This window comes from Phyllobates terribilis, unplaced genomic scaffold (genome assembly GCF_046119375.1).
Source record: "Phyllobates terribilis strain yellow unplaced genomic scaffold, ASM4611937v1 Scaffold_3__8_contigs__length_932513732, whole genome shotgun sequence".
Lineage (NCBI taxonomy): Eukaryota > Metazoa > Chordata > Amphibia > Anura > Dendrobatidae > Phyllobates > Phyllobates terribilis.
In genome coordinates, this window is record NW_027362763.1 from 861,916,860 (window position 1) to 861,938,576 (window position 21,717).

At 45.6% G+C, this 21,717-nt stretch overlaps 1 protein-coding gene across 1 annotated transcript in view; it reads left to right on the forward strand.

The window, feature by feature from the left end:
• The window catches only part of LGALS8 (galectin 8), a 69,156-nt gene extending 48,439 nt beyond the window's left edge, over nt 1-20,717 (forward strand). The window contains exons 8-10 of the mRNA XM_073672616.1: nt 1,788-1,876; nt 11,774-11,939; nt 19,536-20,717. Coding sequence (XP_073528717.1) covers nt 1,788-1,876; nt 11,774-11,939; nt 19,536-19,685 — 405 coding nt within the window. The 3' untranslated portion in view covers nt 19,686-20,717. The remainder of the gene's footprint in view (nt 1-1,787; nt 1,877-11,773; nt 11,940-19,535) is intronic.
• The last annotated feature ends 1,000 nt before the right edge of the window (nt 20,718-21,717 follow it).

Consider the following 21,717-nt stretch of genomic DNA (forward strand, 5'->3'; position numbering starts at 1 on the left):
GGACCATAAGACGCACCTAGGTTTTAGAGGAGGAAAATCAAAAAAAAAAAAATTAAGCCAAAAATGTGTTCATGATGCACTTTTAAGGGGGAGGGGGTCTTCTGCTGACACTGGTATAGGGGTGATGTCCCCCTATTCTGACAATATCCCCCATCCTGGTATATATGCCCCCCCCTTCCTTTTATACGTGTCCCCATCCCCATCCTGGTATGCCTGGCATCCCTCCATCCTGGTATGCATGGCACCCCTCATCCTTATCCTGGTATGCATGGCACCCCTCATCCCTATCCTGGTATGCATGGCACCCCTCATCCCTGTCCTGGTATGCATGGCACCCCTCATCCCTGTCCTGGTATGCATGGCACCCCTCATCCCTATCCTGGTATGCATGCACCCCTAATCCCCATCCTGGTATGCATGGCACAGCAATCCCCATCCTGGTATGCATGGCACCCCTCATCCCTATCCTGGTATGCATGGCACCCCTCATCCCTGTCCTGGTATGCATGGGACCCCTAATCCTTATCCTGGTATGCATGGGACCACTAATCCCTATCCTGGTATGCATGGGACCACTAATCCCTATCCTGGTATGCATGGCACCCCTAATCCCTATCATGGTATGCATGGTACCCCTAATCCCTATCCTGGTATGTATGGCCCCTCATCCTAATCCAGGTATGTATGACCCCCTCATCTTTATCCTGTTATGTATGCCCCCCACAGTGTTATCCTGGTATGTATGGCCCCCTCATCTTTATCTTATGTATGGCCCCCTCATCTTTATCCTGCTATGTATGGCCCCCCCTCAGCGTTACCCTGGCATGTATGGCCCCCTCATCCTTACCATGGTATGTATGGCCCCCTCATCCTTACCCTGGTATGTATGGCCCCCTCATCCTTACCCTGGTATGTATGGCCCCCTCATCCTTACCCTGATATGCATGGTCCCCCTAATCCCCATCATGCTGCACATAAAAAAAAAAATAAACACTCCTACTCACCTTTCTTCTCTCCTCCAGCGCTGCGTCCGGTCTGCCCGCACTGATCTCTTCATGTGAGCCGCGCATGGCGTCACTGCCATGCGCGGCTTACAAGGAGAGATCAGCTGCCGGAAGTCACTGCTCCCCACGCCTGCACTGTGTGCGCGGGGAGCAGTGACTTCACTCTCCTTCATAGCCGGCATACAGTGTAGCCGCGCTGCGGCTCCTGCTGCTGCCTGGCTATCGCGTGTGCCCGCTTATTAAAGGGCATGAATATTCACCCCCTCCCCACGCCCATGGGCGTGGAGAGAGGTTGAATATTCATGCCCTTTAACAGCGGGCACAGGCGATTCCGGCAGGAACCGCACTGCGGCTACACTGTGCCGCTATTAAGGAGCATGAATATTCCGTGCTCCCCACGCCCCATGTGAATATTCATTTTCTTTAGCAGCGGGGACCGTGTAGGCTGCAGCGGGCTGCTGCTGCCTCCTGTGCCCCGCTCCTCTACAGCTCTAGCTCCCCCCACACCCCACATATATATACACCCACCCCCCCACCCCCAACATTCGGACTATAAGACTCACCCCCCATTTTCCTCCAAAATTTTGGAGGAAAAAAGTGTGTCTTATAGTCCGAAAAATACGGTAAATTATCTGCTGCGAGAAGGAGTTAAAACACCATTAGGTTTTTCTCAGATGACATATTCCCTTTATGTGAGAGTATTGTGATGAGCTTTGCATGCAAATGTATATTGTAGTATGTTAAGAGGTTTTGTTTTTTTGGTTTGTTTTTTGTTTTTTTTAGGAAATTCCTTACACTGGAAACCTTCCTGACACTTTTGGCCCAGGAAAAACTGTACTTGTGAAGGGTGAAATAAAGAAAAATGCTCAAAGGTGAATTATCAGCTGATTATCTTGTTTGGTAGTTAAAACTAATCTAATATATATAATTGTCTTATCCCGTCTGTCTGTCTGTCCTTCTGTCCAGGAAATCCCGCGTCGCTGATTGGTCCGGCCGCGGCCAATCAGCGACGTGGGATTTCAGAAAAAAGATGGCCGTTAGCGGCTCATCTGCCGCACGGAGGTCAGTGGTGATGCAGCCGGGAGATGACCGGCGCGAGCCTGTCATCTCCCGGCTGATCGCAGCAGAACTACCCAGACCGGCGGCGCCGCTGACCTCCATGCGGCTACCGTCGGGAGATCAGCAGCTAGGACCGCTGATCTCCCGACGGTAAGTGTGAAGGGAGGACCGGGGAGCAGCGCCGCCAGTCGGGATGCTTCTGCTGCGAGCAGCCGGTCATCTCCCAGCTGCTCACAGCGGAAGTACCCGCACAAGCAGCGCCGCTCCCGGGCCCACACTAATATGACGCTGATTGGTCGCCGCCGGCGGCGACCAATCAGCTATATTGGCGCCAAATTTAAACACCGTTGTGCTGATTGGTCGTGGCCGGCGGCCGCGACCAATCAGCGATATTGGCGCCAAATTTAAGCACCACTCTGCTGATTGCGCCCGGTGTACCGCATACATATTCTAGAATACCCGATGCGTTTGAATCGGGCCACCATCTAGTTGTTACATAAGGTAAGTGCATTGCTGAATTACTAAGGATTGTATTCACAAAATGCACTCATTGCATTTTTCACAAAAATATCAATAATTGAACCAAAAGTGTAAAACGTCTGCAGCAATAACATATCAAAATTATATCTGAATACAGCATTGACAAGGTGCAAACAACCAATAGAAAAAACTCCCTTAGGTACAAAATAATTAATATAATAAACAATCTTTATTAGATACTAGATGGTTGCCCGAATCTAACGCATCGGGTATTCTAGAATATGCCCCATGCAGGATGTGACTCCCCCCCCCATATAATGCGCCATGCAGGATGTCACATCCCCCGTCCGTTATAATGCCCCATGCTGGATGTGACATCCCCCCCCTCCCTTATAATACCCCATGCAGGATGTCACATCCCCCCCTTAGTGCCCCATGCAGGATGTCACATCCCCCCCTCCCTTATAATGCAGGATGTCACATCCCCCCTATATAATACCCCATGCAGGATGTTACATCCCCCCCATAGTGCCCCATGGAGGATGTCACATCCCCCTTCCCTTATAATGGCCCCTCCACGATGTCACACTTCCCCACCCCACCATTTAATGCCCTATGGCCCCATACAATAAAAAAAAAAAAAATCCAATACTCACCTCACCTCTCAGCTGCTCCTCTGGACTCCAGCGTAGCCCGCATGTTCCCGCTGTGTGCTGTGACCGGTCAGGAGAGAGCGCGGTGTAAAGACGTCACCGTTCTCTCTGACCTGACACGTCACACAGCAGCAGCGAAAGACACAGGAGCTGCTGCGCAGGCACGGGGAGGGGTAAGTATGGCGCCAGGTGCCGGGGTCCTGAGTGAGAGGGGGGGGGGGAGGGGAGAGGAGGAGAGGGGAGGGGTAAGTATCGCGCCGGGTGCCGGGGTCCTGAGCGAGCGGGGGGGGGAGAGGAGGAGAGGGGAGGGGTAAGTATGGCGCCGGGTGCCGGGGTCCTGAGCGAGCGGGGGGAGAGGGGAGAGGGGAGGGGTAAGTATGGCGCCGGGTGCCGGGGTCCTGAGCGGGGGGGAGGGACAGGAGGAGAGGGGAGGGGCGTCACTTTTACCGTCCAGAGATAAGCGGCCGTAGCCGCTGATCTCCCGACAGTAGCCGCATGGGGGTCATCGGCGCCTCCGGTCGGGGGACGTATGCTGCGAGCAGCCGGCTTCATCTCCCGGCTGCATCGCCGCTCACCTCCATGTGGCAGATCAGCCGCTAACGGCCGCCATCTTTTTGTGAAATGCCGCGTCGCTGATTGGTCCGGCCGCGGCCAATCAGCGACGCGGGATTTCCTGGACAGACAGACAGACAGACGGGATAAGACAATTTATATAGATAGATGTACATACTAAGATGAATAAAACCCTTAAAACAGATAAACTGCACGGACTGATATCTCGGTATCTAGTTAATACAGCATTGTGTTTCTCAAAATATACACTCCATGGTAAAAAAATATCCCAAAACATATTGTAACAATGCTACTCACCTGGAAGCGATAAACCAAAAAAAGAACCTCCCATATAAACACGAATAAGAAGAAATGATAAAACACTTCAATAAAAACATATACTTTTATTGAACATACAGGTGCTTCTCACAAAATTAGAATATCATCAAAAAATTTATTTCAGTTCTTCAATTCAAAAAGTGAAACTCATCTACTATATAATTGTCTTATCCCATCTGTCTGTCTGTCCTGGAAATCCCGCGTCGCTCATTGGTCCGGCAGCGGCCAATCAGCGCCGCGGGATTTCTGAAAAAAGATGGTGGCCGTTAGCGGCTCATCTGGGGGACGGAGCTCAGCGGCGATGCAGCTGGGAGATAAGCGCCACGAGGCGCTCATCTCCCGGCCGGTAACAGCAGAAGGACCTCAACCGCCGGACCCATCTGCGGGACGGAGATGCAGCCGGGAGATGACCGGCGCGAGGTGCTCATCTCCCGGCCGGTAGCAGCGGAAGGACCACCGGCGTCGCTGACCTCCATGCGGAAGGGAGGACCGGGGAGCGGCGCTGCGGGTCGGGATACTTCTGCTGCGAGCGCCTGCTCATGTCCCGGGTTCTCGCTGCGAAAGTACCCGCACAGGCAGCGCCGCTCCCCGGTCCTCACCAAGACGATTCGATGATTGGTCGCGGTCTTCGGACCCGACCAATCACTGATCTTACCGCAAAAGTTAAACACTACTGTGCTGATTGGTCGCGGACGCTGCCCGCGACCAATCACCAATTTGGGCGCCAAATTTAAATATCGGCCGCGACCAATCACTGATCTTGGCTCCACATTTAAACACCGCTGTGCTGATTGGTCACCGACGCTGGGCGCGACCAATCACCGATTTTGTCGCCACATTTAAATAGCGTCCGCGACCAATCAGCACAGCGGTGTTTAAATGTGGAGCCAAGATTGGTGATTGGTCGCGGCCGATATTTAAATTTGGCGCCCAAATCGGTGATTGGTCGCAGGCAGCGTCCGCGACCAATCAGCACAGTAGTGTTTAACTTTTGCGGCAAGATCAGTGATTGGTCGCGGGCCAAGACCGCGACCAATCACCGATTTGTGCAGCACATTTAAATAGCGGCCGCTCCCCGGTCCTCCCTTCAGACCCTAGCAGCATGGATGTCAGCGGCGCGGCCTGTGCGGATACTTCCACTGCGAGAACCCGGGACATGAGCGGGCGCTCGCAGCAGAAGTATCCCGACCCGCAGCGCCGCTCCCCGGTCCTCCCTTGACACCCTAGCCGCTGATGTCCCCACCGTATCCGCATGGTGTTACAAAGGTCCGGACATTTGTGTTAAAAATCCCGACCAATCAGCGATTTTTAACACAAATGTCCGGACCTTTGTAACACCATGCGGATACTGTGGGGACATCAGCGGCTAGGGTGTGAAGGGAGGACTGGGGAGCGGCGCTGACATCCAATTGGTCGCGGCCGCTATTTAAATGTGCTGCACAAATCGGTGATTGGTCGCGGTCTTGGCCCGCGACCAATCACTGATCTTGCCGCAAAAGTTAAACACTACTGTGCTGATTGGTCGTGGACGCTATTTAAATTGGCGCCAAAATCGGTGATTGGTCGCGGACGCTGGGCGCGACCAATCAGCACAGCGGTGTTTAAATGTGGAGCCAAGATCGGTGATTGGTTGCGGCCGATATTTAAATTTGGCGCCCAAATCGGTGATTGGTCGCGGGCAGCGCCAGCGACCAATCAGCGATTTTTAACACAAATGTCCGGACTTTTGTAACACCCTGCGGATACTGTGGGGACATCAGCGGCTAGGGTGTGAAGGGAGGACCGGGGAGCAGCGCTGCGAGTCGGGATACTTCTGCTGCGAGCAGTCGCTCATCTCCCGGCTTCTCGCAGCGGAAGTAGCCGCACAGGCAGCGGCGCTCCCCGGTCCTCACCAATACGATTCCGCTCCCCGGTCCTCACCAATACGATTCGCTGATTGGTCGCGCTCTCCGCACGCGACCAATCAGTGATCTTGGCGCTAAAGTTAAACACCGCTCTGCTGATTGGTCGCGGCCGGCGGCCTCGACCAATCAGCAATTTTGGCGTCAAATTTAAACCCCTCTCTGCTAATTGGTCGCGGATGCCGGCCACGACTAATCAGCATTATTGGCGCCAAATTTAAACCCCGCTCTGCTGATTGGTCACGGCCAGCAACCGCGACCAATCAGCAGTATTGGCGCCAAATTTAAACCCCGCTCTGCTGATTGGTCGCGACCGCCGGCTGCCACCAATCAGCGATTTTGGCGCCAAATTTAAACACCGCTCTGCTGATTGCGCCCGGTCTGCCGCATACATATTCTAGAATACCCGATGCGTTAGAATCGGGCCACCATCTAGTATATTATAAAGAGTCATTACAAACAGAGTGATCTACCGTATTTTCCGGAGTATAAGACGACTTGGTGTATGAGACGACCCCCAACTTTTCCAGTTAAAATATAGAGTTTGGGATATACTCGCCGTATAAGACTACCCCTCTTCTAACGCACATATGGTAAAAATTAAAAAAAAATCTGATTTGATTTCAATATGGTAATTTTAAAGTGATGAACCTTACCGGCGATTAGCTGTTTTTTGTATACAAATCCTGCTTGGATTGGTCAGCTCTCCCTGCCTGCCCAGCTCTCACTGTCTCCAAGACTATCAGAGCCTTAGCACATCCCTCTGGCCCGCCCTTGTATCCTATTACCGGTACCTGCTTCTCTTCCTTTCAGATCTCGCACATGCGCGCCTGCGCCGCTTCACTGCAGTCCTCAGGAGCGAGATCTGAGAGGCAGAGAAGGAGGTAAAACAAGGGTGGGCCAGACGAGTGAAATAGGAGTGTTTTTCTGGGCACAGCACCGCTCTATCTTTTTTCCATACCCTGGGCCTCCCGGACGCCTGCAGCTTGCCTCACTTACACTTTCCCGGTGAGGGCCCCCTCACCTCGTCACTGCAGTCCTCAGGCGCGAGATCAGAGAGGCAGAGAAGGAGGTACCGGTAATAGGATACAAGGGCGGGCCAGAGGGAAGTGCTACCGCTCTGATAGTCTTGGAGACAGGGAGGGCTTATAAATTACCATAAATACCGTATTTTTCGGACTATAAGACTCACCGGACCATAAGACACACCTAGGTTTTAGAGGAGGAAAATAGAAAAAAAAATTAAGCAAAAAAATGTGTTCACGATGCACTTTTAAGGGGGGAGGTGGTCTTCTGCTGACACTTGTATAGGGGTAATGTCCCTCAATTCTGACAATGTCCCCCATCCTGGTATATATGCCCCCCCCTTCCCTTTATACGTGGCCCCCATCCTCATCCTGGTATGCCTGGGATCCCTCCAACCTGGTATGCATGGAACCCCTCCATCCTGGTATGCATGGCACCCCTCATCCTTATCCTGGTATGCATGGCACCCCTCATCCTTATCCTGGTATGCATGGCACCCCTCATCCCTATCCTGGTATGCATGACACCCCTCATCCCTGTCCTGGTATGCATGGCACCCCTCATCCCTGTCCTGGTATGCATGGCACCCCTCATCCCTGTCCTGGTATGCATGGCACCATTCATCCCTGTCCTGGTATGCATGGCACCCTTCATCCCTGTCCTGGTATGCATGGCACCCCTCATCTCTGTCCTGGTATGCATGGCACCCCTCATCCTTATCCTGGTATGTATGCCACCCCTCATCTTTATCCTGTTATGTATGTCCCCCTCAGCCTTATCCTGGTATGTATGGCCCCCTCACTTTTATCCTGTTACGTATGCCCCCTTATTTTGGTATGCATGGTCCCCCTAATCCCCATCATGCTGCACATAAAAAAGTAAACACTCCTACTCACCTTTCTTCTTTCCTCCAGCGCTGCATCCGGTCTGCCCGCACTGATCTCGCCATGTGAGCCGTGCATGGCGTCACTTCCATGCGCGGCTCACAAGGAGAGATCAGCTGCCGGAAATCACTGCTCCCCACGCCGGGACTGTGTGCGCGGGGAGCAGTGACGTCATGCTCCTTAATAGCCGGCACACAGCGTAGCCGCAGCATGGCTCCTGCTGCTGCCGGGAGATCGCGTGTGCCCGCTATTAAAGGGCATGAATATTTACCGCTCCCCACGCCCATGGGCGTGGAGAGAGGTTGAATATTCATGCCCTTTAACAGCGGGCACAGGCGATTCCGGAAGCAGCAGGAGCCGCGCTGGGGCTACACTGTGTGCTGCTATTAAGGAGCATGAATATTCATTTTCATTAGCCGCGGGGACAGTGTAGGCTGCAGCAGGCGGCTGCTGCCTCCTGTGTTACCGCTCCCCCCACACCCCACACATCATATATATATATATATATATATATATATATATATATATATATATATATATATATATATATATATATATATATATATATATATATATATATATATATATATACAGTTATATGAAAAAGTTTGGGCACCCTTATTAATCTTAAGCTTAATGTTTTATAAAAATTGGTGTTTTTGCAACAGCTATTTCAATTTGATATATGTAATAACTGTTGGACACAGTAATGTTTTTGCCTTGAAATGAGGTTTATTGTACTAACAGAAAATGTGCAATCTGCATTCAAACAAAATTTGACAGGTGCATAAGTATGGGCACCCTTATCATTTTCTTGTTTTAAATACTCCTACCTACGTTTTACTGACTTACTAAAGCACTTTTTTTGGTTTTGTAACCTCATTGAGCTTTGAACTTCATAGCCAGGTGTATGCAATCATGAGAAAAGCTACTTAAAGTGGCCACTTGCAAGTTGTTCTCCTGTTTGAATATCCTCTGAAGAGTGGCATCATGGGCTCCTCAAAACAACTGTCAAATGATCTGAAAACAAAGATTATTCAACATAGTTGTTCAGGGGAAGGATATAAAAAGCTGTCTCATCGATTTAACCTGTCAGTTTCCACTGTGAGGAACATAGTAAGGAAATGGAAGAACACAAGGACAGTTCTTGTTAAGGCCAGAAGTGGCAGGCCAAGAAAAACATCAGAAAGGCAGAGAAGAAGAATGGTGAGATCAGTCAAGGACAATCCTCAGACCACCTCCAGAGAGCTGCAGCATCAACTTGCTGCAGATGGTGTCACTGTGCATCGGTCAACTATACAACGCACTTTGCACAAGGAGAAGCTGTATAGGAGAGTGATGCGAAAGAATCCGTTTCTGCAAGCACGCCACAAACAGAGTCGGCTGAGGTATGCAAAAGCTCATTTGGAGAAGCCAATTCCTTTTTGGAAGAAGGTCCCGTGGACTGATGAAACCAAGATTGAGTTGTTTGGTCATACAAAAAGGCGTTATGCATGGCGGCAAAAAAACACAGCATTCCAAGAAAAACACTTGCTACCCACAGTAAAATTTGGTGCAGGTTCCATCATGCATTGGGGCTGTGTGGCCAATGCCGGCACCGGGAATCTTGTTAAAGTTGAGGGACGCATGGATTCCACTCAGTATCAGCAGATTCTTGACAATAATGTTCAAGAAACTGTGACAAAGTTGAAGTTACGCGGGGGATGGATCTTTCAGCAAGACAATGATCCAAAACACCGCTCCAAATCTACTCAGGCATTCATGCAGAGGAACAATTACAATGTTCTGGAATGGCCATCCCAGTCCCCAGACCTGAATATCATTGAACATCTGTGGGATCATTTGAAGAGGGCTGTCCATGCTCGGCGACCATCAAACTTAACTGAACTGGAATTGTTTTGTAAAGAGGAATGGTCAAAAATACCTTCATCCAGGATCCAGGAAATCATTAAAAGCTACAGGAAGCGACTAGAGGCTGTTATTTTTGCAAAAGGAGGATCTAATAAATATTAATGTCACTTTTCTGGTGAGGTGCCCATACTTATGCACCTGTCAAATTTTGTTTGAATGCAGATTGCACATTTTCTGTTAGTACAATAAACCTTATTTCAAGGCAGAAACATTACTGTGTCCAACAGTTATTACATATATCAAACTGAAATACCTGTTGCAAAAACACCAATTTTTATAAAACATTAAGCTTAAGATTAATAGGGGTGCCCAAACTTTTTCATATAACTGTACCCCCCTCCTCCCCCAACATTCGGACTATAAAGGTATACGCCCTATAAGATGACACCCGGCTTATTGAGATAATGATGTCTGTGTTTTCATTGGCTGTAAGTCATAATCATCAACATTAACAGAAATAAACACTTGAAATAGATTGCTCTGTTTGTAATGACTCTATATATTATGAGTTTCACTTTTTGTATTGAAGAACTGAAATAAATTAACTTTTTGATGATATTCTAATTTTGTGAGAAGCACCTGTATATACCAATAACAAAAAAAAGTTTAAAAAAAGTTGTTAAAACATAAATAAAATACAAAAAAGGAGAACACACAGCCAAAGAACAAGTCCTGGTGAGAATAATCCGGTTATACTTATAATGTATGATCTGACACAATCTACATGGAAGGATACAATACCACATCAGTATTGCCAGTGCAATAAGATAAATGTGTATAGGATCACTATACAACAAATTCCTAAACATAGGTCATTATAAAGTGCTCTGTGCAAATGCAAAATTTATACATTACTTATAGGCTATTAAAAATAAGATATCTAATTCCCTAATCTTTAACTCCCTCTGGTGGAAACATATAGTAGAATGTAGTCAACACTATATAATGAATTCCCAAATATGGGTTATTGTAAAGTACTTAGTGTAAATGTATGCATTGTGCAGGACATGTGAACATTCAATTGTGTGATATAAATCTATTTAGTCATTAACTCCCTTTAGTGGAGTCATACTGTATACCCACAAAGAGTAAAAATGTATATCCAGCTTACTCACTCATTCCTGATGATATCCTCCGTTAGTGCACGGACTGAAACTTGTATCGGCCACAAGAAATCCAGGAAAGGAAAAAAGAGTATACAGTCCAGCACCATACCGTGGAAAAATCAGGAAAAAATTAAACAACCTTTATTACAAAAATGGATTAAAAATTCATATTATAAAAAAAACAACAACAAGCGCTGTATCAGATGCATGCACTGACGCGTTTCGAACTAAAAAAAGTTCTTACTCCTAGTATGCATGGAGTCTGTGCGCCAAGAGGTCGCTTAAATGAAATGAGTAAAGGGGGGTGTGTCAAAGAAAATGATGGATATCCTGAAATAACAATGATTCAGAAAGAACCTCTGTAAAAAGACATAATATTATCACAATTAATATATATATCATAGATCTGATTTTATATTCATCCCAAATTCGGGATTCTGCTGTTTAATTTTAAGATCCAGGAGGCTTCTTTAAACTTTAAAGTACGTGTTCTATCACCACCCCTTTTTGGAGGCAGAACTCTCTCAATTGCATTGACCCTTAGACTCCCTTGTGTAAATGTAAGAAATGTTTTGATGCACCAGATAAACTACGAGTAGTAGTATTTTGGGCATCGTAGATGTGTTCAGAGATCCTTCTTTTTAAAGGGCAAGTGGTGCATCCCACATACTGCAGTATACATTTCTCACAGGAGATAACATAAACTACGTAAGTGCTATTGCAGTTTATAAAGTCATAAATTAGGTACTAATAAGGAGTACCTGATTCTAGCAGTTTCCTGCATTTTGTCTTTGATGTATTGAAATGTTATCTGTTTTGTTACCATGTTTTCATGTTTATTTTTTCTTTTGGCGACAGATTTTCTATTGATCTTAAGCCCAATGGCTCCCAGGACATTGCCTTGCACTTGAATCCACGCATGAAAGAGAAGGTGTTTGTGAGGAACACATACTTGTCTGATTGTTGGGGATCAGAAGAACGTCTACTGAGTGAATTCCCCCTCTTTCCAGAAATGTATTTTGAGGTTGGTATGGGTTGGTTGAGGTTTTCCAATATGGAGTGAGGTATATTAAAGGTAATAATATACCTCTATGATATGAAAAGTTACTTCTCATCCATGCCATTGGGGGACACACAAACTTGGGTTATAGCTAACTGCCACTAAGAGGCAGACATAAGTATTTAAAGGGGTTGTCTCATTTATTAAATCGACAAAATTTTAAAGTGCTTGCACAGCCCTAATCATGGGCTCAGCCGTGCTGCCGGCTCAAAGTGTCAATTCTCAAGAGTGTTTCTCCCCCAGTAAGTGGAAAGCCGGAAGGCAGGGGAGCGGTGTGCTCCTGAAGATAGGAACTTCAGACATCCCGTTTAAGTGTCTTCTCCTCCCACCAGCTTTACCTCTCTTGCAGCCACTGATCTAATACATTTTAGCAAGAGGCACACATACCTGCTCAGCATATTCTTTTGTTTTTTTCATGTTCCCCCTTTTAGGTTGGGAATACAGGGCTGAATCATAACCCTTTTACCCCACAGGCGAAGAGAGACTAGTGCATTGTAACTTCACAGTTATATGCCCCTGCCTCCAGAAGAAAAGATGGCACAACTCGACTGATTGTGCTGTGGCCCCTCAGGTTTATGGTCAACTAACTCTCCTAAATTTTTTCCTGTGTAGTACCCATTCCCCCCACCCCACCTTTCCCCAAAGTATTGATGGGGGTGACCCTGTTAAAAACCACTTCAAGTGTCTTTTTCTATGTAAGGAAATATAATTTTCTGTTCTTGACTAAAAACCATACACTTGGCCCTGGCTTTGAAGCTACTCTAGCTGGGAGTGCGTATTCATCAGTTGTGTGGCATAGTCCTTATTTATTTTACTCACTTATATAGCACCATTAATTCCACAGCGCTTCATAGACTATATCGGCACTGTCCCCATTGGGGCTCACAATCTACATTCACTATCAGTATGTCTTTGAAGTGTGGGAGGAAACCCACACAAACATGGGGAGAACATACAAACTCCTTGCAGATGTTTTCCTTGGTGGGATTTGAATCCAGGACCCCAGCGCTACAAGGCAGCAGTGCTAACCACTTGTAGATGCTTTATATTGGCTGGCTACACTAATTTCACCAGTTGTGGTTGGGTGGCATGGGACCTACAAATCTGCTCTGGTGGCCAGCTTCACTAATTAGTCCATTGCATTGGTGTCTGAGTAGGCCGTAAGCTCCCTTGGCTTGGTTATCTCACACGATCACATGTTCACTGGGACTGCCTTCACTTTCATGAGAAGATCTGGTACCAGCTGCCTTCTCTGATTTCTGCAGTTCTAGCACATACCATCTCTGTGGATCTTGCTGTTGTGTCTGACCAGGTAGGCTGTGCTGTTGGCAATTTCATGTTTGTCTTGTCTCATCAACATGTACTCCCTGCAGCTGACCCCTGCTAGCTAGTAATTGTCTCCTCTCTCTTTCTCTGTTGTTGGTCAGGAGTTAAGGTACCGTCACACTTAGCGACGCTACAGCGATCCCGACAACGATACGACCTGGCAGGGATCGTCGCTGCTTCGCTATGTGGTCGCTGGTGAGATGTCAAACAGTCAGATCTTCCCAATGACACAGCAACGATACGGCGACCCGTAGCGACCTGTATAACGATGTCGGCGGTCGTTGGGACCCTGTCACAAAGCAGCTACTCTGACGCTTCAGACCTCAATGAGGGACGGACTTCTCAGTTCTGAGTCGCCAACGAGGTCGTTGGTAAGGTGTCAAATACACCGATGCATGCTACCCAGCGGGGCCTCAACGATCAAAAAATGGTCCAGGCCATTTCGACACGACCAGCGATCTCACAGCAGGGGCCTGGTCGCTGCTAAGTGTCAAACGTAACGAGATCGCTGCAGAGGTCGCTGTTGCGTCACAAAACTTGTGACTCAGCAGCGATCTCGCTAATGATCTCGCTTAGTGTTACGGGGGCTTTAGTTCTGTTTTACCATTGGTAATCCATATTATTGCAGAAAAAGATCCAGCACCCACAAAAAATGAAAATAAAAAAATAACTTTACATCTATCATGATGAAAAAAAGGTGCAAGTTAAAAACTCTTTCAATCTTGCACTTTTCAGATCTTTACCAGTCACTGAAAAGGAATTTGTCATCATGTTTTTGCCAACTAATCTGGGAGCAGCGTAATGTGGGGCAGAGACTGAGATTTCAGTGATGTGTCACTTACTCGGCTGCTTGCCATAGTTTTGATATAATCACAGTTTTATCAGAAGGAAATTGTCACTAGAGGACTAGAAACCCTGCTGCCATGTAGTCCAGCTACATCCCCACCACTGATTGGCAGCTTTCTGTGTACACTGTGCATAGGCAGAAAGCTTCTAATCAGTGGTGTTGGGGGTTATACACAGCTCAGCATTCAGAGAACTGCTAGATCTAAAGCACATTAAACAGTGATTTTATAAAAAATGCAACAAGCAGCCCAGTAAGTGATGCATCTCTGAAATCAGGGTCTCTGCACCTACATCATGCTGCTCAGATGGAATAGTAAAAACCTGGTGACCGTTTCCCATTAATTATAGTGAATACATTGTGGACATGGACCAGCTTTTGCATCAAAAGGAAAAAGAGGGAGGGAATAAAAAGGGAGAGGGGAAAGGAAAAAACGAAACCAGAACACACAGATGTGGGGGAGCAAGCGGAGCATCTGCTTTGGGCCACCTAATGCCGCAGTCCGAGGTTTATCCCTGATTGCAGTATTTCACCCCTTCCCTTCCCCTGCCGGAAATGGGATTTGCCTGTTCTCTAAGGCGGCTGTGAAACTGATAGTTGGATCAGAGAAACAGTGAACCAACAAATCACTGAATTGTGTCTTCCGGCCATCGATTCCCTCTTCCACAATTTTGCCTGTGTGTCTGAGACTCAGTGCAGCAGGTCCAATGAAATCATTCAATCACTCCTGCTCCACAGAGCCTCATACCAGAGCAGTGCATCAGAGGAACAGGGCGAGGTGAATAGTTTTTGTTCATTTCTTTTTTTTAAATGTCACTACTTTTATGGGGGAATCATGTTTGGGGGGAATCTACTGTGTGGGGCATCATACTTTACACTGTGTGCGCACCATTACATAGCATGTGTGGGGTCCATCATACTATGTGTGGGGGCTGTAGTCTGGGGAAAGGCCCAATTAGGAGTTTTGCTATAGAATACGGTTTTCTATGTACGCCGATGTTCAAGACTACAACCCGATCCCAATCCAGCAATATATGCAAGTCTTGGACCAAATGGTGTCATCCATGAAAGCAGTTCCATATGTCCAATTTCCTCTTTAGCAAGCCATTCTCTTGTACTAGGCCAAGTCGAAAGATTTTTTGGACCAGACCATACTCCTTTTCGTTCTTCCTCCTACTCCAATGATCAGTAATTTTTTTTTTTTCTTATATTCCAATGATGAGTCTTCACAAAGGACTCCAGATTTCACAAATGGGTAGAAATACTTCAAGAGTGGACAGTCCAACAAATCTGGTCCCCTTAGGAGTACACATTTCCAATCAATGTTCTGGAACTTTGTGCCATCCTCCTCTCTCTGAGGCACTGGACTTAGTCCTTGACTGTTCCCCCAGTAAGACTAGAATCGGCTAGCTAAATCACCACTGCGGAACCAAAGCATGATGGTCATTTCAGAATCATCCAAAATCCTACAGTGGGTTGAAGCACACACCCCAGCCCTTTCAGCAGTCCATATTCCAGGAGTAGACAATTGGATGGTTGACTTTATCAGATACTAGCGATTTGAACAAAGAGAATGGTTACAAAACTGAGGTACTCGCTGAACTCGGGTACAGGTGGGGACCCCCTGATTTTGGGCACAACCATGCTGACCTCATGGCCTTCAGGCTCAACCACAAGTTGCCTTGGTTTGTGTTCAGGTCACAGGATCCAAAAGCAATGGCAGTGGAAACTCTGGAATTAGTATGAGCTGCCTTACATCTACACTTTTCTTATACTTCTTCCTGTTGTCCTCCAATAAGGTCAAAGCTCAGGGCCACCAATACTCATCACTCAGGACTGGCCCAAATGGGCATGGTACGCCAATGTCGTCAACCTCCTCACCTTGCCTTGAAGGTTGGCTTTCTTCTCTTTGGCATGATTCAATCTCTCAGGGTTTTCTCTTACACCTGAATTTAGCTAAGCTTAACTCTTTCAGCGTTGCTATTGAAGCCACAGTACTAGGAGTGAGAGGATTCTCTGAATTGGTCATTCACCTTTGTTTACAGACAGAAAACGGTCTTCTCATTTCAAATAGACTCTGGAAAATAAATTTTCATAAGTGTGAGGACAAGCACTTCCAACCTAAGCTGCTTTCTTTCTCCTGGATACTTTCCTTGCTCAGGGATAGCTTGGTTTCATGTTTGAGTCCGAGCTCCCTAAAAGGACAGATCTTGGCCCTCTTAATTTTGATCCAGTATCCATTGGCCTCTAAATCTGCTGTTCACAGGGAGTTGCCTATGCAACCCCTCTTTGTTGCCATCCCTCTTCTCCCTAGGACCCCAATTAACACACACTTTAGATGTGTACAAATAAAGTCTAAATTACAAAATTAAAAAAAAATTATATTAAACCCCCATACCTACGGTACTGTACAATAGTTTTAGGCAGGTGGGGAAGGAATTCTACATAGTGAGAATACTTTTAAAAATGGAAGTGTTAATAGTTTGCATGATCACTATTTCCCTTCAAAACATCATCAATTCTTCTAGACTTGCACACAGTTTTTAAAGGAACTCTGGTAGAGAGGTTGTTCCAAACATTTTGGAGAACTAACCACAGATCTTGTATGGTCGCTGTATGATGCTCCAATACTGAGCTTGCCACAAAACTAGGCTCTGAGAGGTGCGGCTGCTCTTTCACTTCCTCCGGATGTTCGATTTGTCCGAAGGAGGTGAAAGTAAAGTGGTTACTGATTGGCCGCAGGTATCACGTGACATAACAACAGTGTCACACGAGCTTCGGGTGAGCCAGTGACAACACCTCTGGAACGTCACCGGCAGTGGAGGTGAATATAGGTGTTAGTTACTTTGGGGAAACACAATAATTGAGAAAGGGTTGTTCGAGTAGTGGACAATCCGTTTTAAAAACGTAAGATGTTAATTACTTGGAAGACTTGCCACCATAGTGTAAAATACAGAGAAAAGATTACTCAAGCGGCTTTGCCTACAAAAACTCAGCGACTCTATCGGCTGAACACAGACATTGTGTGCACATACTTTAAAGGTCCAAAAAAATAGGACTAGATCCTCTACAAATCTTAGCACGGAGTTCACACTGTTGGTTTAGACTGACAGACTATTTTTAAGTGTAACAATGTTTTCATTTACGTTATTGTGTTCTCCACGTGGGGGTCCTGGGCAATGCTTTGCTACTGCCCCTAATGCTAGCCCCTTGTGGATCGTGATGAGAGCTAGATATGAGAAGATGTGAGGAGACGGCCTAGTTCTGTCCTATATGCTGTCTCCTCTGTTTCTGAATGACTGTGAGATAAAAGCAGTGGCACTGGAGGAAATGGCCGGAGAGGTAGGCAGCTAATGTTCAGAACAGCTGTGTATTCTACCGAGGTGCTTGGTGTCACAGGCACAACTAAGACCTCACTGGATTGGAGATATTGCCTCTCGCTGGTTCTGCAAACCAACTGTGATTTCAACAGCCGGTTCTACTAAACCGGAGAGAACGGTCTACCCTATCCCTGTGTCTACTAGTGACAGTCAGCTGTAACTTACCGTCTTATGTCTCCCAATCAATGGTATGAGAAAAGGGCTTTTACAGGTAAGAACAAAAAGCCAATTATCACTATTACACTCCATGTTATGTAAAATCGTGATAACCAGGAAGATAACTCAAGAAGTCAGATTTTACAGCAACATAACTGGGTAATATTAAGCTTTGTGACTCAGATCCATGACATTAATCTGTTACCAGCGAACAGAACAATATTCTACTTCACATCCAAAGACTGAAAACCGCTATAGACCTACTCCTTCTCAAAGTTTATAGAGGGATGGGGGCATTGAATTAAATATCATGTCCTGATAGATTTGATCAAAACTGAAACATTGTCTACAACTACCAGCCTGGCTTTTAGACTGTTGAGTTTACAAAATATTGCCTAGGCTTAATACAGTGTTACAGCTGCTCGGTGATATGGTTGAATCGCTCCCATGTGCATGATTTGCAACTGTTTGACAGCTTTATTAAATGTGAGGAATGTCTATTTCTTACACATTCCTCCCATGTAATAAGTTACATAGTTTATAAGGCCGAATAAAGACAAGCGTCCATCCAGTTCAGCCTATTTCTTGTGCACTGCAGCTATTCCGCAGCGTTGATCCAGGGGAAGGCAAAAAAAAAACCATGCGGTATAGGCCAATTTACATCACTGAGGAAAAATTCACTTCCCGACACCAATCTGGCAGTCAGATTAAATCTCTGGATTAATTAACTATCCTAAGCATAAGATGTAATTTTATTGTTCTCAAGAAAGGCGTCCAGGCCTCTCTTGAACTCATTAAGTGAGTTGGACATCACCACTTCCTCTCCCAGAGAGTTCCAGAGTCTCATGGCTCTGACCGTAAAGAATCCCCTTCTATGCTGGTGTAGTAACCTCCTTTCCTCCAGACACATAGTGTGCCCCCTCGTCTTTGTCACCATCCTTGGTATAAACAGGTCATGGGAGAGATCTCTGTACTGCCCCCTGATGTATTTATACATGTTTATGAGGTCTCCCCTAAGCCTTCTCTTTTCCAACGTAAATAGGCCTAATTTTGACAACCTCTCTGGGTATTCTAGTCCCTCCATTCCCTTTATTACCTTAGTCGCCCTCCTTTGTACCCTCTCTAGCTCCAATATGTCTTTCCTGAGCACCGGAGCCCAGAACTGTGCACAATATTCTAAGTGCGGCCTTACCAGCGCTTTATACAGAGGAAGAACAATCTTCTCATCATATGCCCCTATTCCTCTTCTGATGCATGCCATGACTCTATTTGCCTTCGCAGCTGCTGCCTGACACTGGGCACTCCAATTTAATTTGCTATTAACCAAGACGCCCAGGTCCTTCTCCATGTCAGATTTCCCCAACGGTTTCCCATTTAATATGTATGGGTGACTGCTGTTTTTCTTTCCCATGTGCATGACCTTACATTTATCGGCATTGAATAAAGCTGTCAAACAGTTGCAAATCATGCACACGGGAGCGATTTAACCTTATCACCGAGCAGCTGTAAATACTCGGACAGAACATACTCGCTCAACACTAGTAGCCTCCTCTAGGCTGAGAACAGGACTGCGGGGAGTTAACTACATATAGATTTGTGGTTGTAAAAATAGAAAAAAAACTATGCACTTGGCTCCCCCTGCTGGTGGGTGCGGGAAAACTCTATAACGAGAAGCCGTTTAGCACCAGGGAACTTCTCCCTGCAGACCCCATAGCAGTCTAAGTTGCTGAATTTCTGTGTAGTAGCCTATTAAAGGCATTATGTGCATTGTACTTGCCTACAAATACATTGGTACTGTCATAAACACTGTTCATATATGTTTTAATCACACTAATATTTTTTTTCTTTCTGTAGCTCCTGATCTACTGTGAAGCTCACCAGTATAAGGTTGCTATTAATGGACAGCATATTCTGGCATATAAGCACCGATTCAAAGACTTGGCCAAGATTGACAAGATTTGCATTAATGGAGACATTGAGCTTCATGATGTCAGGGCCTGGTAGCCAAAGACATGATATCTGCCAACCAATCACTAATACTATTGTCAGAACATAGAGATTTTCCTTTGATCCTGTGAATTATGTAGAGGCATTATATTAAAATTGATGAAATGGCTACTGATAAATTTTCAATGGACATAGCTTAGCCCTAAACTGACTGTATTAGTTTAATTACTAGTTCTAGTCCTCTATAGAGGCTGTTAGCACATTTATATTCCCAGGGGAGCATTGCATGACCTACAAGTCTTCTTTCACTGACATTGCACTTAACACAAGGAAAAATGTTCCCTCTTAGACCTCCTTGTTGGAGGCCTCTCACCTAGCCAAATTAGACCTCCTCCTTTCCACTGATGAGGGGCAAATGCCCCCAAACACATGTCTGATAATGGAGAGCCTGGTTTGACTTTTTATAGTAAATTATATGGCAAAGCTCGTTAAAGGGTCGATATTGACTGTTAGGATTACTACCCCAAATAGGTGGCGCTAGAGATCAAGTCCTCTTCCTCTCTGAAGAGAATATTTGCATATTCCCAAAGTAGCATTGCATGGCCTTAAATCTCTTTATGCCTTTTGCCACTCTCCACAAGGAGAAATGCATTACTTTATACTGCTATACTTTAAAAAGCTCTAGTATTGAGAAATTATTATACATAAAGCTGAATATTAAGTAACAAACACAACTTTCACCCTTAATTAATTTACTCACTTATATGGTGCCATTAATACATTATCATCACTGTCCCCATTGGGGCTCACAATCTAGATTACCTATCAGTATGTCTTTGGAGTGTGGGAGGAAACTGGAGAACCCGGAGGAAACCCACCCAAACACGGGGAGAACATACAAACTCCTTGCAGATGTTGTCCTTGGTGGGATTTGAACCCAGGACCCCAGCGCTGCAAAGCTGCAGTGCTAACCACTGATCTACCATGATTTACAGTACCAACTCTCTAAAATTCAAACTATGGACAGTGAAAAAATGAAGTTTTGAGCTGTATTTTTGGGTATAGAAAAATAAAATATTTTAATATTAATTCATTAATGTTTTTGCTATGTGTATAGGCAGTCACCTCTTTTCCTGTTTTAGTCCACCCTATGGGGCACTGCAAGGACAGCCACCATTGAGTTGAGCGCCAAATTCACTATTAGGGTGGCAACCTCCGTGATAGGCAGGATCATCTGAGAATTTCATCAGGGCTATTTAAGTCCATTGTTTATAGCTATAACCCTTTTTAAGGGGATGTGTCATATAGGATTATTTGGTATCTATATACTGTTTAAAACACACGGGTTTCGGTGGTTCTTAGAGAAACAAATAAAATGATTGTTTTTAAAGGATCTATATGTTCACTCACTACTACGACTCCTTTTAGGTCTATCACTTATGTTATTTCATATACTTTGTGTGTTCAAACTGAAAGTTCACAGAAAAGTGCTTTAAATTAAAGATTACATTTCATCAGGTGAAAGATTAGAGTCCCATCAGATTATAGGGGAGTCTTCTGTAATCTAAGCCTTGTTAGTTTATGCTGCGTTCAGGCATGTGGAGTTGCTGCAGATCTTGGCTGCAAAAAAAACTATAGGAGCCGTTTCAATTTATTTAGATCCATTTCATACTACGTTTTCCGTGCACTGGATTTGAGAGAGCACTTATGTAATCCACAGTTATATAGTGTAAACTTCAAAAATAAGCTTTTCTCAGGGGACCAATCAAAAAAGGGTCGTCTGTTTTTATTAACCTCCATAAATGTATTAAGCTTGGGCACAGTATTTTACCTTTGTTGTCTTCCGTTCCTATAATATAAAATGTAAAATCTGTATAAAATAGTGCTCAGTAATGCCACAAATAGTAACTAGTACTGATTACCCATGCTGCAATATTTTCCGTCATAGGAGTCAAACTTACTGTCATGCTTTTACCAAATAATTATTGCAGATCTGATGGCTATAAGTAACCTATAAGGTCCCCTAACCATCCCAAAATCACCACTATTACATTATAAATGATGATTACTGTGTGCAAATAACAGGTAG